At 37.6% G+C, this 16,682-nt stretch overlaps 1 protein-coding gene and 1 long non-coding RNA gene across 3 annotated transcripts; one reads left to right on the forward strand and one right to left on the reverse strand.

Annotated features, from left to right (window-relative positions):
- Positions 1 to 2,065: 2,065 nt before the first annotated feature.
- On the reverse strand, positions 2,066 to 12,310 carry tp53i13 (tumor protein p53 inducible protein 13). 2 transcript variants are annotated; one of them, XM_046863385.1, is made up of 9 exons: positions 11,757 to 12,310; positions 9,656 to 9,733; positions 7,943 to 7,975; positions 7,011 to 7,069; positions 6,780 to 6,858; positions 4,909 to 5,037; positions 4,333 to 4,518; positions 3,510 to 4,251; positions 2,066 to 3,367 (listed from the first exon to the last, which is right to left on the reverse strand). In XM_046863385.1, exons 1-9 carry the CDS (start codon positions 11,850 to 11,852, stop codon positions 3,258 to 3,260), a joined length of 1,512 nt encoding a protein of 503 aa, XP_046719341.1. In that variant the 5' UTR covers positions 11,853 to 12,310; the 3' UTR covers positions 2,066 to 3,257. The 2 variants fall into 2 exon arrangements, with proteins under 2 accessions (XP_046719341.1, XP_046719340.1); XM_046863384.1 differs by having other exon boundaries at positions 7,943 to 7,978; positions 11,757 to 12,309.
- LOC124394899 lies at positions 12,264 to 14,332 on the forward strand. The gene is made up of 2 exons (XR_006927570.1): positions 12,264 to 12,393; positions 13,335 to 14,332. It is a non-coding gene; the product is annotated as an uncharacterized LOC124394899 (long non-coding RNA).
- Positions 14,333 to 16,682: the final 2,350 nt, after the last annotated feature.

The following is a 16,682-nucleotide window of genomic DNA, read 5'->3' on the forward strand; positions in this document are numbered from 1 at the left end:
TGCTGCTGTACTAACATTTAGTTTCACATTAAGTTTCTGCCAGCCTCAGACTCCCTCTCAGATCTGGGGGGGAAAAAACACTCAAAACATTTCAAGTCTGAATATTTCTGAGTTGAAAGGTGTTGAAATGTATCAAAGGTATTATCATCTAGAAAAACGATAGATCTGGAGATATCCAGAAGGCTTGAAAAGCTATTGGGATTGTGAGCTGGTTTTCAGACTGTAAAATATGAAAGTGACCAGATGGAAATGTAAATGTAAGGATGGCAATGAATTAAAGACACGACAGACTTACATAGACATGCCATGAACATAACATTTCATCTGATTCATCAAACTTGGATGAAGAGTTGCTCTGAGCAAAGTCACATTTTATTCATAGATCATCTGTTCTGCACTTGAGATTTAGCCGTTTGCCTTCTTGAATCAACAGTGTGTCCACAGCCAGTATATGATAACAAATAGCAAGATTGCGTAATGACTGTTGCTGAAGTGTGATGCTAACAGCCTGCCACATTGTTTCTTTGTGTCTCTTATTTATTACAACAGTTTCACAATATGAAGCCTAAGACGAATGAGCCACATATTGCACTGCATTTATTATTTTGCTTTTGTTACACAATGCTGTGAGAATCACAAACAGTATCCAGACCAAATACACGCACAGTTGCTTAACAACATGCTGAATATTTGTGAGTTTCAGAGCTTTGTGTTGTTTGCGGTAGGTGGGGCTTTTACACCTATTATAATAATAATAATAATAATAATAATAATAATAATAATAATAATAATAAAGTTGTCCATGGTGACTGGCAAATACACCGATCCAATATATTAAAACCACTGACAGATGAAGTCGGATGAGTTGGAAGCCTAAGGACCAAACTGTAATAACTAGATGAATAGGCCAGAGAATCTTAATAAAGGCAGGTCTTGTGGGATGTTCTCAGAATGCAGTGGTTAGTATTTATCAAAAGTGGTTCAAGCAAAGACAACTACAGGGTCATGGTCGCACAAGGGTCATTAATGAATGTGAAGAGAATGCTAGTCCATTTATTCTATCCCATAGAAGAGTTATTGTAACCCAAATTGCTGGCTTTGATAGAAAGGTGTCAGAACACACAGTATAACGCAGCTTGCTGTGTACAGGGTTGTGTAGCCACAGACCAGGCAGATTGCCCATGCTGAACCTTGTACACCGGCAAAAGCACCTACAATGCGCATGTGAGCATCAGAACTGGAACACTGAGCATTGTACTGAGTATTCAATTTTCCTTTACATCATGTAGACGACTCAGTACTTGCACATCACTTACATGGGGAAGAGGTGGCACCAGAATGCACTATGGGAAAAAGGCAATCTATTATAATGCTCTGGGTGATGTTCTGCTGGGAAAGTGTGTGTCCTGCCATTCATGTGGATGTTACTTTGACACATACCGCCTACCTACACATGGTTGAAAATATGAAATAGGTGGTCTATCTTTACTTAAACAAAATGCCTGCTGCTCAGAAAAACGTTGGACCACTTTAAGGCAGAGTTAACCCTATTAGCATCCATAAAGTCTAAAGGCTATGTGGAAGAGATTCAAATGAAGAAGATTACAGCACTTAAAATCCTCCCAGAATAGTTTACAAGTGGAGAGCACTCCATGGGGACTCTTCCTGGACTTAAAAATTTCAACTGCATTATATATTGTTATTAGGTTTGTGTATGTGGACTTCCCTCTTCAGTTTACTACGCCTCATCTCCAGGGAATGCAGTGAGCATTGCACAACACTGATTTTGCGCATTACGCCAATTTCGGTGTTGTTTTTCTTTAATGTCTGTTTTGAGTCACATTGCTTAAGGGTCCAAACTTCCTGGCAGCAGTTATTGGCTAAAGTATTCTGCTAATCATCCGTTCTCCTGTGTTCAATTTTCTACTGTTCCAGAAAGCTGCCAAGGAAAAAAATAGATATATATTTTATATAATTCCAATGATGTAATGCCATTTTAACGGTGTTTTTCTTTTAATATCCATGACTTTATATTTCTACTCTAAACAAAAAACTGAAACAAAACTTTAGAGCAACTTACATGTAATTTATTCAAACATTTTTTTGGAGCAAATTGCAAACACTGATAATCCCGCCCTGTCCCCGAGTCTTCCTCTCTAAATGTCCTCCAAACATACATTGGATTTACAACTGCTCAGGGCTGAGCTTGAAATGCAAGTTGATTTCAAGGACGATGTAAACAATAGACTGATATTTAAAAAATGCTTTTGAAATTCTTTTCAAGAGCAAAAAGCATAAAACCTTTTAAATGCATTATAAACAAACATAAACGCCATTTAAAAGTTTTTACCAGTTCATTTTCTTCATATCTTGCGTTTATGCAAATGTTTTGCACATCTTACAAAACTACATATATGTTGCCCCCTGTGATAATTTCCTTTTGCTATATTGCATCATCGAATTTAGGCACAGAAGTACAGATGATTAAGGAGATTTAACCAATCAGACACTGGTTCATGGGTCATGATGTTGGGAAAGGATGATAGATGGACTCAAATCCATAAACCCAGTAAATACAGACAATATTAGATAATCATTACTAGTGGATTTGTTCTGCTCATTTTGAAGCAAAACTCTACAATAACACAATGAAATTAATTAATAAGATGTCCTTAAAATAATTAAAAAATGTTATAAAATGGCAGATCAAGCTAGCTCTGCTGTGCTTAGGGTTAAAAAACAATTCCATCAGGTTTCACATTTGGAATGGGATAAAAATTGATCTGAAATTGCTTGAACTGAAACTTTGCACTGGAATGGAAGAAAATCAAAATGTGTAAAATCTCAACCTGAGAAATATTAATTGCTACAAAACGACAATTAATATTGAGGGGGTAAATAAGCAGTTTTCACAATCCATTCTGATGACATAATGAATTATATTTTTGTAGACGATCTCTTAAAGCGAAGCACTACATATCCTTCTTAAACACTTAAATCTGGTATAATATAGCAAAAATGGAAATAACCATTGGGGTGAATACTTTTTCAAAACACTGTACCTTCAAAAACAAAACATTTTAAATAAAGTAAGTATAAGTCCATGTTTGTGGACCTCAGCGATGTGAAAAAAGCCTTGCTTGAGGTCCTGTAAATGAGGTCCTGTCCTCCACATAGGGAACCACAGTGCTATGAAATGCAGACTTGAGTTTTAGCCCATGGGAAGAGACCAGACCCCTTCGCTACCATCCTGCGGGTCATTCGTTATCACTGCTGGAGTCAGAGAGCAAAGGACGCTCCTGCCTCCTGCTCTGGCTTGCTCTTCTCTTCCTCCTGCTCACCATCCTCAGCCTCCTGCGAATGATGTCTGCAACACAACCATTACCTAATCAATTCCATATTACTAACAAAAATATTCATCCATGAAATGTCTTAAACATTTAAATATGTCTGCTATAAATTACCAAAATTGCTTTAACAAAACAGGAAAGACCAAAACGAGCTCATACCTGATACGCTTTCATAGTCCTGCTGGCTCTCAGGCCAGTACAGACTGGATGGTGCACGGCAGTTTCGGTACAGGCGTGTATGGAGCACTGAGAGCGTGAGCAGGACCAGGAGGAAGCCCAGAGCTGCTGCAGCCCACACTGCCTCATCAGAACGCTGGACAATCATCTTGCGTCCCCTCAGTGGGCCTTCGATCACCGCAGTGGCCACATCAGGTGGCCCGCAGTGACCCGGGTCTGCACAGCCTCCACCTGCACTCAACTCGGCTACATCAGTTTTAATGCGCTGCTTCCTCACAGCCATAGTATTGATCTTCTTTAAAGAGTTCAATGCAGTCTGTGAATCATGGATCTTTTCCACTGTTTCCTCATCCCTGCTGTACCCAAGAGGCTCTTTTAGTGGCAACTGTGTGGCTGTTGTCTTTGTATCTGTTTCCACGCCGCCACCACCACCACCACCACCACCACCACGCTCCTCTGAGCGAATGGCAGTATGGAAAGGGGTTAGGACATGGCCATGAAGGCCTGTTGATAGTGAATCTGTGCTCTCACTATTGTTCAGTGGCTGTGTGTGGGTATGATTTAGCATGTTCTTCTCGGAGTCGTTGGATGAAGGCTTTCCGGAGTTTGTTACTTCTTCTTCATTTATTTCTCTTTTTGCAGGCTGCAGGACTGCTTGGCGTTTCCTCGTTCTTGCTGTTGTCTCGTATGCAGACAGAACCTCCACACAGCATGCTTTTAGAGACTGGCAAAAGTTTAGACTAATATTAAAAAAAAAATAAACATTATTATAATCACAGATTACTTCATATTTTGGAGCACTGACCTTCTCAGAGATATCCAGTGCACGGTCCACTGAAGCAGCTTTTGTCAAATACAGATTGTAATTTCTGCTTTGGCTTACTGTTGTTTGGTTAAAGCTGGTGGAAACTGTGTGTAACCACTCACACACTCCTGAAGTGGTGACGTGGGACATCTCTAGTGTGTGACCCCAAGAGACCAAGGCAAATGGCTTATAGGAAAGAAAACAGGAAAGAAACTGTAAACAATTTTATGATCATTATACATACTCTTACAAAAACTCCTAGCTATGTTTTGGCTTCAGTACTAAATTATGTGACACTGACACTGTCAAAACGCCTACAAGTACTGAGATATAGTGTTTTTGCCCTATTATAAAATAATCATCATAAAAACTGTGTATCTGACACGTTCAGTTGTAGTGGATGTACTGATTAGCTTAATTCCTGTCAAAACTTTGAACTGCATGTTACAGTATAAAATATGTTTTCTTTAGTTCAAACACATTCATCAGTGTGAAACACACCAAGCCAATAAGTGTCCTAATTTCTGAAACAGTCTTTAAGCTGTATTAAATTAGTGGTACGAAGCATTGTCTCACTCTTTGTTGGCTGAGTTGAGGATAAGGTGTGAGGATGAAGTGAGGCAGGCAGGAGTGAGCCACAGCCGCAAGACTCCTGCGAGCATTCTCTGAAGCACAAGGGTGAAACAGGAGCACTGTGGCGCCATCCTGTGGAGGTGAGGAAATGATTATACAGTAATCACCCGCTTTCGCAAATTTGCATTTGCCACATAACTAATTTGTTTGGCTGATTTTCCGGTCTCTCGCAGATAGCACGATAGACCAAAAATACTTATAGGGAATTGTTTTTATGGAGTTTTATGTTGAAATAATGAAATGAATTAATAAAAATATAATTATTCATTATAAAATTAAGTAAAATGTTAACAGTACAGTACTGTATAAATAAAATAACATTTTTTGAGCGACGTCCATTTATCGCGGCGGTCACGTTACAAAACCGCGATAAACGGACACCACTCCAAAAATGCTATATTATTTATACAGTTACAGAGACTTACAGAGATACAGGGATTACTGTACCTTGACAAAGTCTTTTGTTGTAAAAGCAAAATTAAGATTTTCTTGGTTTTCTTTTTCGTTTTTTTTTTGCACAACCATGAATACATACAGAGCCATGTAACTGATCTGATCACATTAAGCAACTAAATTCAACTCAAATCTTAAAAATAGCCTTATAGCATAGTGGAATATGACAATAAATCCTAAACACAGTCAAATAAATCCAAAGGGAGTTTTTTCCACCTACAACAACGTGGTGTAAATGTAAATGACTGAACGATAGAAGATCTTTTCAGAAGATACAAGATGAAGAATGCACGGATTATAATCGCGTCACAGAAACCTGTTTCATACAACACAACTTAAGCATATAAAGACTGTTGCCTGGTTTGAGATTATCCACTGAGGCCTGAGTAAGCCTGGGATAAAACACTTCTTGGGGAGTGCAGTCGTTTGGGGTATTGAGTCACACATGCGAAAAACTCTGTAATATAGCAGCAGGATAAACAAGGCTGGTTCAGAAGGTGAGAGAAGCCAGTGTGACTGATAAGCATGTTGAAATACCTACTGGTCTTGATTGGCTGGTGATGTTGCTGGTCATTTGCTCTTTCCTTCTGTTTAATGATCCATTAAACAGTCATGCACTCCTCCTTCATGCTGCCAAAGTTCACACAATGAATCATGTGAAAATAAATATTAGACCTGATCTGTGCTAATGTTAAGGGTACTTTCATCTCAACTGTCGGTTCTCCTCTGTGTAATTCTAGGCACCGCCCCACATCTTAATATATGTTACATTGGAAAGCCTGACACAAGATTATTCAACGGCTCTGGTATGTTTTTTACAACCTGTGTGATCAATTACAGACAAATTTCAAACAAATTGAGATGTAAAAATGAGGCACTGATACCCCAAAACTGGGTCTTTATTATCCAAGACAGAGAGGAGACCATGTGTCCAGCAAGAACTAAAGCTAAAGACAAGAGAAGAAAAAAGATACTAAACCAAAAAAAAAAATCTGGAGAGGAATTATGGAAGAGAACAGCATACCAAGCAGGGGAGCAGCCAAGACAAAGACAAACGAGCCAAACTTGTATTTCATTAGATTCCCCCATCTTCAGTGTAGATACCAATGCAGTGTTCAACCCCCATCCACACACCACCAACACACTCGCCTCCACTGTGGCCAACACAGTAACTAACAAAATCATCAATATATTCACTTTGTCCCTCACATACGGGGACAGAAACAGCGTCAGACTTTGCAGTCTGTGACGTGTGCCGCTCTAACAGCTGGCTATCCTTCCCTTATTATAGCACCACTTAGAAGATTGTCTTGACTCTGGGCTGGAGCTGTTTGCTGAAGATCTATCTAAAAGTTATTTACCTTCAGGTTGTTTATCCAGCGTTGAGGAGGGCAATAGAGGTACTCTCCACTCTGAGCTCCTACAGGCCTGTGTGCTCCACTAAAAAGAAAAAACAATTTAAAAACCTAAACAGTCTGTTTATGACCTTATTTTTTATTCTACATTTATGAATTAGCACCCATAAGTGTTTAAGCCAACAACGAAGTGTTCCGTATAGTAGAACAGTGTGCAGTGTGTGTGTGTACATCTACCTGTTGGGGATTGTGTGACTGTAGGTTATGTGCAAATCCATGCAGACACTCTCAGCTGGCTGAAAAGATAAAGGGCCATAAAAGATTTATGATGTATAACTGGAATCAGGACCAGTTATCTGTTTGCCCTGGGATGCACTGACGCTTCTGGTGAAATTGAAAAGAGGAATAAAAGCCATCTACTTATACATATTGCTGCATATGCAGATTCTTTTTTTCCCCCTACAATTTTATTTACTTCACATTTTATAAACTATACTGACAAAAGTATTGAGACACCTTCCCCAAACTTTTACCTCAAGTTGTAGTTTAGAGACACACAGTTGTTTAGGACGAAATCTGTTCCAGCAAGACAATACCCCTGTGCACAAGCCCAGCTCCATGAAGATATGGTTTACATGGGTTGGGGTGGAAGATCTTGAGTGGCCTGCTACAGAGCTCTGACCTTGCTCTTATTGAACACCTTCGGGATTAACTGAATCGCTGATTACACCCCAGGCCTCCTCACCTCACATCAGTACCTGACTTTATTTGTCAATACCCTTTTAGCTAAATGAGCACAAATCTCCACATCCACGTTCGAAAAAACAGTGGAACATCTTCCAGGAAGAGTGAAGGTCATTGAAACAATGGGGACTAAGTGTGAAATAGGATGTTCATTTTAATGATATACATATGAAATTTATGGTATGTTTCCCAACCATTTTATTGATATAGCAGATGTTCTAGGTCTGGGTTGATTTTAAAGTTTAAACTTTTACTCACTATGCATTTGCTCTTTAGTTTTGTTAAATACTAGCACCTTTATTACTTTCATGCTGTGTACTCGTCCATATCTATGATTGCATTGTCAACATTCAATTAAGTGTGTGGGTGGAAAAACACTCATTCAAAAAGGACAATTATTAAACATGGAGCGTTATATGTTTTACCTTTAGAGAATATTTGGTGGAAATATCATGGAGCTGCTGCAACACAAAAGGAGGGAGATAACAAATTAGGTCAAATTCCCAAAACAGTACAAGGTTCATTGTGTCAGCCGTGTTCACTTGTACTGAGATATACTTCTACATGTAGTAGATGGGTAAACAGCTGTTAGTTACACAGGACACTTTTTCTTGTACATGCATATAATATGATAAAGGAAGCACCAATCAGATACTGCCCTGAAAAGATAGACTGGTAACACTCAGACTGTACATGCTTGCTGTATGGTTCAGTAGTGTAATTAAAGGTATGGAACGTGTATGTGTATAGAATTGACTGAAATGACACAAATGTTAGAAATGCCAAACACCACCATCATCATCATACAACCATCACTACATATCTAGAGTTTATAATGCTGCTATATAAGACACTTTTGCTTATGACACAGTTTGCTCGTGTTCCTGAGTGTGTGTAAATGTATGCATAAGAAGTCTAATGATTGACTTGGCATAGATTACTGCACTTTAATATTTGCTAAATAGTGCAAAGAAATAGCTTATTTTACAGTAGTTATAGAACTACTCATGGTAGTTCACTGAACTCTGAGACAAAATACCACTGAGAACATTTTGTGGAACCCAATCATTTTATTAGCATTACTGAAAGAAGACAAATAAAAAAACCCTGAATGAAAAATATTCAACAAATTAACCAATTATATACACTTCTACAATAGAAAAATAAAAAACACTAGAAAACTACAATATAAATATTAAGTTTTATAAGGGTAAATCAAGGTGTACTGAAAATATCCCTTCTTTTCAAAGTTGAATATACGAAATGTGTGTGTGTATGTGTGTGTGTGTATATATATATATATATATATATATATATATATATATATATATATATATATATATATATATATACACACAAACACACAGTACAGACCAAAAGTTTGGACACACCTTCTCATTCAAAGAGTTTTCTTTATTTTCATGACTATGAAAATTGTAGAGTCACACTGAAGGCATCAAGGGCTATTTGACCAAGAAGGAGAGTGATGGGGTGCTGCGCCAGATGACCTGGCCTCCACAGTCACCGGACCTGAACCCAATCGAGATGGTTTTGGGGTGAGCTGGACCGCAGAGTGAAGGCAAAAGGGCCAACAAGTGCCAAGCATCTCTCGGGGAACTCCTTCAAGACTGTTGGAAGACCATTTCAGGTGACTACCTCTTGAAGCTCATCAAGGGAATGCCAAGAGTGTGCAAAGCAGTAATCAAAGCAAAAGGTGGCTACTTTGAAGAACCTAGAATATGACATTTATCAGTTGTTTCACACTTTTTTGTTATGTATATAATTCCATAAATAATTCCACATGTGTTAATTCATAGTTTTGATGCCTTCAGTGTGAATCTACAATTTTCATAGTCATGAAAATAAAGAAAACTCTTTGAATGAGAAGGTGTGTCCAAACTTTTGGTCTGTACTGTATCTATATATATATAAATACATTATTTTGTGGTATTTAATAACATTTATTTTATTTTACTTTGAAAAGAAGAATTACTTTCAGTACACCTTGATTAACCCTTATTAAAGTAGTAAAACTAGTATTTTTTTTCTAAGTATGCTGCCTGGATTTATCGTTGGTTTGCGCAACATAGCTAAAGACTGTAACTTGAAGATGTTGATAAGGATTTTATAAATATTACCAGGGCAGGTGATGTTTGCGACCATGGCTTCTGGCAAAGAAACTCATCCTGAGAAGGGAGGTCTGTCTCCAGCTTTGCCTTAGGGGTAAATATAAGGAAGATTTGACGACAGGCCTTATTTAGAAAAAAAAAATACCATATGCATTATTTCTCAATTGTACCACGTTCATGTTTAATACTTAATTCTAATTGGCTGACAGATATTCCAGGTGTAGTTATTTTATACTCAATACACAGGTAAAGTAGTTCTGGCCGGATCCTGACTACATAACAGCTCAATTTCACTTCGCCTAACTAAACACAAACCTATCTACTCACAAATAATAAACTATTTCAATTAATTTTACAATTATACTGTAGAAAATAAAATTAATAAATACTGATGCTTTTTTTTTTTGCTTCACAGGATTTTCATCTCTCTCTCTCTCTCTCTCTCTCTGTTAGTGTCTTAAATAATGTTTAGTAACTGAGGCTTAAGGTAAAATGCATTTAATTCAGCTGTCTGAAGTCATATACAGTGGTGTGAAAAGTGAAAGTGTTTGCCCCCTTCCTTATTTCTTATTTTAATGTTTCAGATCATCAAACTAATTAAAATATTAGTAAAAGATAACACAAGTGAACATAACATGCAGTTATTAAATGACTTTTTTTTATTATTGAGGGAAAACAAAATCCACAACTAAATGGCCCTGTGTGAAAAAGTGTTTGCCCCCCTGTTAAAACTGTGGTTTATCACACCTGAGTTCAATTTCTCTCGCCACACCCAGGCCTGATTACTGCCACACCTGTTCACAATCAAGAAATCTCTTAACTAGGACCTGCCTGACAAAGTGAAGTAGACCAAAAGATCCTCAAAAGCTAGACATCATGCAGAGATACAAAGAAATTCAGAAACAAATGAGAAAGAAAGTAATTGAGATCTATCAGTCTGGAAAAGGTTATGAAGCCATTTCTAAAGCTTTGGGATTCCAGCAAACCACAGTGAGAGCCATTATTCACAAATGGTAAAAAGATTTAACAGTGGAGAACATGCCCAGGAGTGGCTGGCCGACCAAAATTACCCCGAGAGCACAGCGACGACTCATCCAAGAGGTCACAAAAGACCCCACAACAACATCCATTGTTCAAGACTCCACCATAAGAAAGAAACTGGGCAAAAATTGTCTGGCAGAGTTCCAAGACAAAAACCGCTGCTGAGCAAAAGAAGAACATAAAGTCTCGTCTCAGTTTTGTTAGAAAACATCTTGATGATGCCCAGGACTTTTGGGAAAATACTCTGTGGACTGACGAGACAAAAGTTGAACTTTTTGGAAGGTGTGTGTCCCATTACGTGTGGCGTAAAAGTAACACCACGTTTCAGATAAAGAACATCATGCCAACAGTAAAATATGGTGGTGGTAGTGTGATGGTCTGGGGCTGTTTTGCTGCTTCAGGAACTGAAAGACTTGCTGTGATAAATGAAACCATGAATTCTGCTGTTTACCAAAAAATCCTGAAGGAGAATATCTCAAGCTGAAGCGAACTTGGGTTCTGATCCAAAACACACCAGCAAGTCCACCTCTGAATGTCTAATGAAAACAACCAAAATGAAGACTTTAGAGTGGCCTAGTTGAAGTCCTGACCTGAATCTTATTGAGAAGCTGTGGCATGACCTTAAAAATGCGGTTCATGCTCGAAAGCCCTCCAATGTGGCTGAATTACAACAATTCTGAATAGATGAGTGGACAAAATTCCTCCACAGTGATGTAACAGACTTACTGCAAGTTATCATAAACGCTTGACCAGTTATTAGGTTTAGGGGGCAAACACTTTTTCACACCACCGTATTGCGCTCCTAAAAGTAGCTCGTGTTAGAGCGGTGTGCTCTACCGGACAACTGCATACATTCTCCGTGATTTCAGTTAGCGTGGCGAAGGGATATTAACCTGTAATGCGGTTATGAACTACTTTACCTACGTATTCAGCGTAAAATAACGGCACACCTTATACAACATCTGTCAGCCAATCAGAATGAAGTATTCTACAGCACCGTGGTACACGTTTCCAGAAGAATCAGAAGCACCGCTTTAACACTGATAATAAAGTCACTAGTTGGTGTTACCTTGCCGTTGTCACAGTGCTGAGGCAGTCCTGAGGAGCATCTGATCATAGAAAGCCACACAAGACCCCAGATCAACACCTCTACCCTGAGAGTCATAACTCTCCCTCACACACACACACTCACACAGCTGTTTTATTAGAGCAGATCCACTGCCCTGGAGGCCACTGAGCGCTGCTTTCTCTCTTTGTGCTCTCTGTTCACTGCGCAGGTTTCCGTGCAGACACAAGTAGAACTCCATTCCTTTCTTCCCAAAAACCCTGAAACGGAGAGAACTTCTCTCTCCCTGATCCCTCTTTCACTTTACCGTCGGCCGAGGGTCTACTTTTTCCACATCACACCTCTCAGTCTCAGGTTCCCCGACTTAAAACTACGCTGAACGTTCCTCCAGTGGAGCTCCTGGTTCTGATCATCCTCGATCATCCTCCTCACTGATCTTTTTCGGGATCCTATAAAACTGCAATATGTCCGACTCCCAGTTTACCTCCGACTCTGACGTCACTGCAGTTATACCACGCCCCCTGGACAGATCCTCAAATCCTCGCACGCGCAAACTACAAACTACACCCTACAAAAACGAGTACATGTGGATTACGGTGGCCCACTGGAGCCAAAAAACCACCCACAACCCTTTCTAGTGGTATGTTCAAAACTATACACTGTATTCACTCTCTGTCAAGTCAAGTTTATTTCTATTCACAACAGACATTGTCCCAAAGCAGCTTTATATAATTTTGATATTTAAGATTTGAAGATTGTCCTAAAAAGGCTATGCATTATACAATAGTTTTCTTTCTTGTCTTCTCGTGATCTCGACTTAATTTTCTCATGATCATAACATAAATATTATTTCATTGTGATCAGTACTTCATTTTCCTTTGTATTCGGCATAGGAGCAAGTTCTAGAGGTAGATAATAATAACAACAATAATAATTATTATTATCATGGTTATGGTTATTAAAAATTAAGTACTGTGAAAACAAGAAAGAAAAAAGTATTATAATGCATGGCCTCTTAAGGAAAATCCCATACTGAATGCAATGAGGTAGGTTAATCACGTGGGAAGAGAATGCCGAACAGCCATAATGCACTTTTGCACATTTGTTTAAATCAGTAAAATAAAAATACACAGGAAGCTTGTTTAATTAAAACACAGACGGTATTAAATAAAATCAAATCAATTAATGTTTTCTTATGATAGATGCCTTTTGCTGCTCATAACTTTTTAAAGCATATAATTAACAAATACAAAAAAATTTACTTCTGAGACATTCTAAAGTTCATTTCAATCATCACATTACTTTCATTCTAAAAAAAGTGACCTTGTCTGTCATCTGTTCAAGTGATCTCCAGATACTCAGATGATGTGACCTGTAAAATATTCCAAATATTTCTTCCAGGTAAATACTGTACGTAGAAGGTCTTTGTATTTTTTAGCATTACTGGAACTAATAAGTCCAAACAAACCTGTTCCAAATGTGTAAAAAACCAGTGTGTACTGAACAGAGTCCTGACCTCAACCTCACTGATCACCTTTTGGATAAACCATTTCCACCCCTGACCTCTTGTTTACCTCACAGGTATCAAGGGTGAATATAATGGATTGATCACCAGACTAAACACCTCCAGGGAGATTTTAGGATCAGCACTGTGGGAGAACTCCATTCTCTTCTGTGGGATTAGTACAGACAGGATAACCATCACCATGCACATCAATGAACCCAGGGCACTCATGACCTTATTATCAGTTGTCCTTCATTAAACCATGTTTGGTGTGTACTAACAACAGCCTGGCCCAGTCATCTACTTTAATTACAATTTGTCCCCCTGTAGCCACTTGCAAGCCTCCTGCTTGAACTGACCCACCCCATGGCAGGTACCATTACAAGATAATCAATGCTATTCACATCACCTGTCAGTCGCCTTAATATTATGATGGATTAATTTGTATATTATTCTAAACATCAATAACCAACCACACAAATAAATAGCAGGACAAACCTTTGTACTAAAATGAGTTTATTACAGCCAATCCTCTCTCCATTACTCCTCCATCAAGACAATACAGTACAAGCAAAATTGTTCAATAAACCCTAAATGTTTTTTTTTTCTCTGATTTATGAATACTTTAATATAATCTCAAGCCATTATCTTTTAGACATTCAGTAACATGTTTCACAATCTATACATTTGGATACAGATTACACATGAATTGTAGTGGTGATGCTCAACCAGAGAACAATGAATACTGACATTAATCTTTACAGAAATGTACCATTTCTTCCTTTATGAGCCCCTTTATCCATTTTATTTCTTCCACATTGGCAATAGAGTGCAATATTCTGTAAAATAACCACTGCTGAATTCACTGGAGAAGAGACTCTGCAGTAGTGACTAAGATTGGCTGCTGTGAGATGGCACAGTGTTTTATTGGAGGTTTAACCTCCAACACCTAGAAAACATAAAACAAATATATTTATACAGTTGACACCAGTATTATGTCAGTATTATATATCAGTATTACACATCCCCTAAATTTAGTCAGTAGGACAAAAGTAAAAAAAAAAAAAAAAAAAAATCAAATCAAATGCACATATACATTTATATATATATATATATATATATATATATATATATATATATATATATATATATATATATATATATAAAATGTGTGTGTGTATGTAAAATTAATGCTTTATCCAGACAATGAAAGTAAACATTATACTATGAAAATAAAAGGTGAAAAGGGTGTTAATATATTTAATCACAAAAATAAACATTCAGAACCAGAAAACAGATTTGGCAAAACTAAGTCTATATCCAAACTTTAAAACAAAGATTGTGCTACTGTTCTATCAGGACTGTAGCCTTTGTTTATGAGAGGAGATAGGAGAGATTACTTTCACTAGTTTGTTTGTACAATGGAAGAATTTATATTCTGAGGTGTTCGTTTAAGTAGTTGTATTAAAAAAAAAAAATGCAGCGGAGAAAATCAGGAATGAACCATGATAGACACAGCAGGCTCACAAATGTCCGTAACATTCATGAATTTGGGAGAACAAAAAGTGTGCAGTGTAAATCACACAAATCCCTGAAATCCAAACTGGAGACCACTCCAGAGTATTTCTCCACATGCACAACCTATTCAAACAGTTCATATATCTCAGTATCTTTCTTTACCAGAGGTTTCACATAGATGACTAGTTAGACTATGTTTTCAATCTATCTTTATATACAATATGAACATTCCACACAAACCCTATGTGGATTTAAGTATCTTGATTATTCATTAAATAAACTATATCAATAAATTTGTCTTTGAAGGATGAAGCCTTTTGGTAAGTAATGATTTAGGGTTACAAAATCAGGTTTTAATTAAAAGCAAAACTGAACAGACACCAGTGTCTCATCTCATTTGCCATGAGAATGAGAGACAACAAATCACTTTAATTGCCAAGTGCACAACAGCTAAACAAAAACAAGGAAGAAACAAAAAGTGTGCATCAGTGTCCATTTAAAATGTAAAAAAAAAATAATAATTCAATCATCAATGGATTCAATCAGTTACTGTTTTCAGAGTGTAAACAAAACTGATTTGGAGAGCAAACAAATTTTGTTTCAAAGTGCATTCACTCATCAGTCAGCTGAAACACTTGATCCAAGCAGAGCTTGGCTTAATGTGAGGAGAAAACGAGAAGGAGGAGGTCCAAGAGAAAGGGGCTAACAGGGGCATCAGCAACACTACTCATGTACCCAGAGCTCCAGGCAGCGCTACCTACTCCACAGAGCACAAGACCAAGCAAGAGTGAAGGTGAAGATGTTTAATTTATAATCCCTGTTGGTGTTTGGTTACCTCTTAAGCTTTGTCTGGCATCGGTTAGTCATATTCACATAAAATAAAGCAATTGAGCTATTTCTACTTTGCCTGAATGAGCACCTGCTTCCATACCCATCTGCCCATTTGCACTGCTAAGCCTGCTGTCATGACCTTAATGATTAAAACAATGTGCACTCCCCTACATGGAGTCTTTCAGTCTCAAGCACACAAGACTCTGCGGGGCTACTCGTTTCGGACTTCCACTTTCTGTTTGATAAATGTCATTTGTTTAGAACAGTTTAAACAACCTGTCAATCTGTACCACATGGCTACTGTAGTAAAAGTTACTCTGAAGATCAGCATATGCAAGTCCTGTGCCTGTATTTGGTGTGATACACCGTGTCAAATAGTGAGACGGTAAGAATGTATTCATATTGAAAATATTATTCAGCCTCAAAGCATTTTGATTAAAAACAAACAACGAAAATCTTGTTCACATAAAGTGCTCCTGTTTGGAATCTTTAAAAGAAGGCTCGACAAACTACTGAATATGGCGGAAAGAAATCCAACCCATCCATTAGGTACACATTCCATCCTCTGTTTATTTAATTTCAACCTGTTACAAGCACAGCATTTAGATTCAACCTCAAAGCTATAATGGACAACTTGTTGGGGTGAAAAATCTCTCGCTGTGCGGTGGAATTTTGAAAACTTAAAATTTTAATTTAAAAAGGAAACCAAATTATAGAACTTGTGGTTAATTTAAATGTAAAAGAGGAAAGTCTATAGTTATTAAAAGTATATATTCAACTAATGTCATCAGCAGGGTAGAGGTTTGTTTAAGGTCTATATAAAATCTTTTAAACCATTGCATTTACATACTAAAATAATAATTAAAATCATACCTTTGGCTATGTGATGGAGGAATATATTGCTAGATGAGATGGCAAAGCTTTAAAAACAAACCTGGTCCACAAGTAAAGCTAGTAGTACAATGTAAAAGATGTGATGTGATGAGGTGCTTCTACTTTGTCGGAACTTTTGTGTCGAAGGTTTCTTTGGCAAAATATTTTATATTCCTGTAGCCATTTTATCACAGATTCCACAA

The sequence above is a fragment of the Silurus meridionalis genome, chromosome 12, assembly GCF_014805685.1.
Source record: "Silurus meridionalis isolate SWU-2019-XX chromosome 12, ASM1480568v1, whole genome shotgun sequence".
NCBI lineage: Eukaryota > Metazoa > Chordata > Actinopteri > Siluriformes > Siluridae > Silurus > Silurus meridionalis.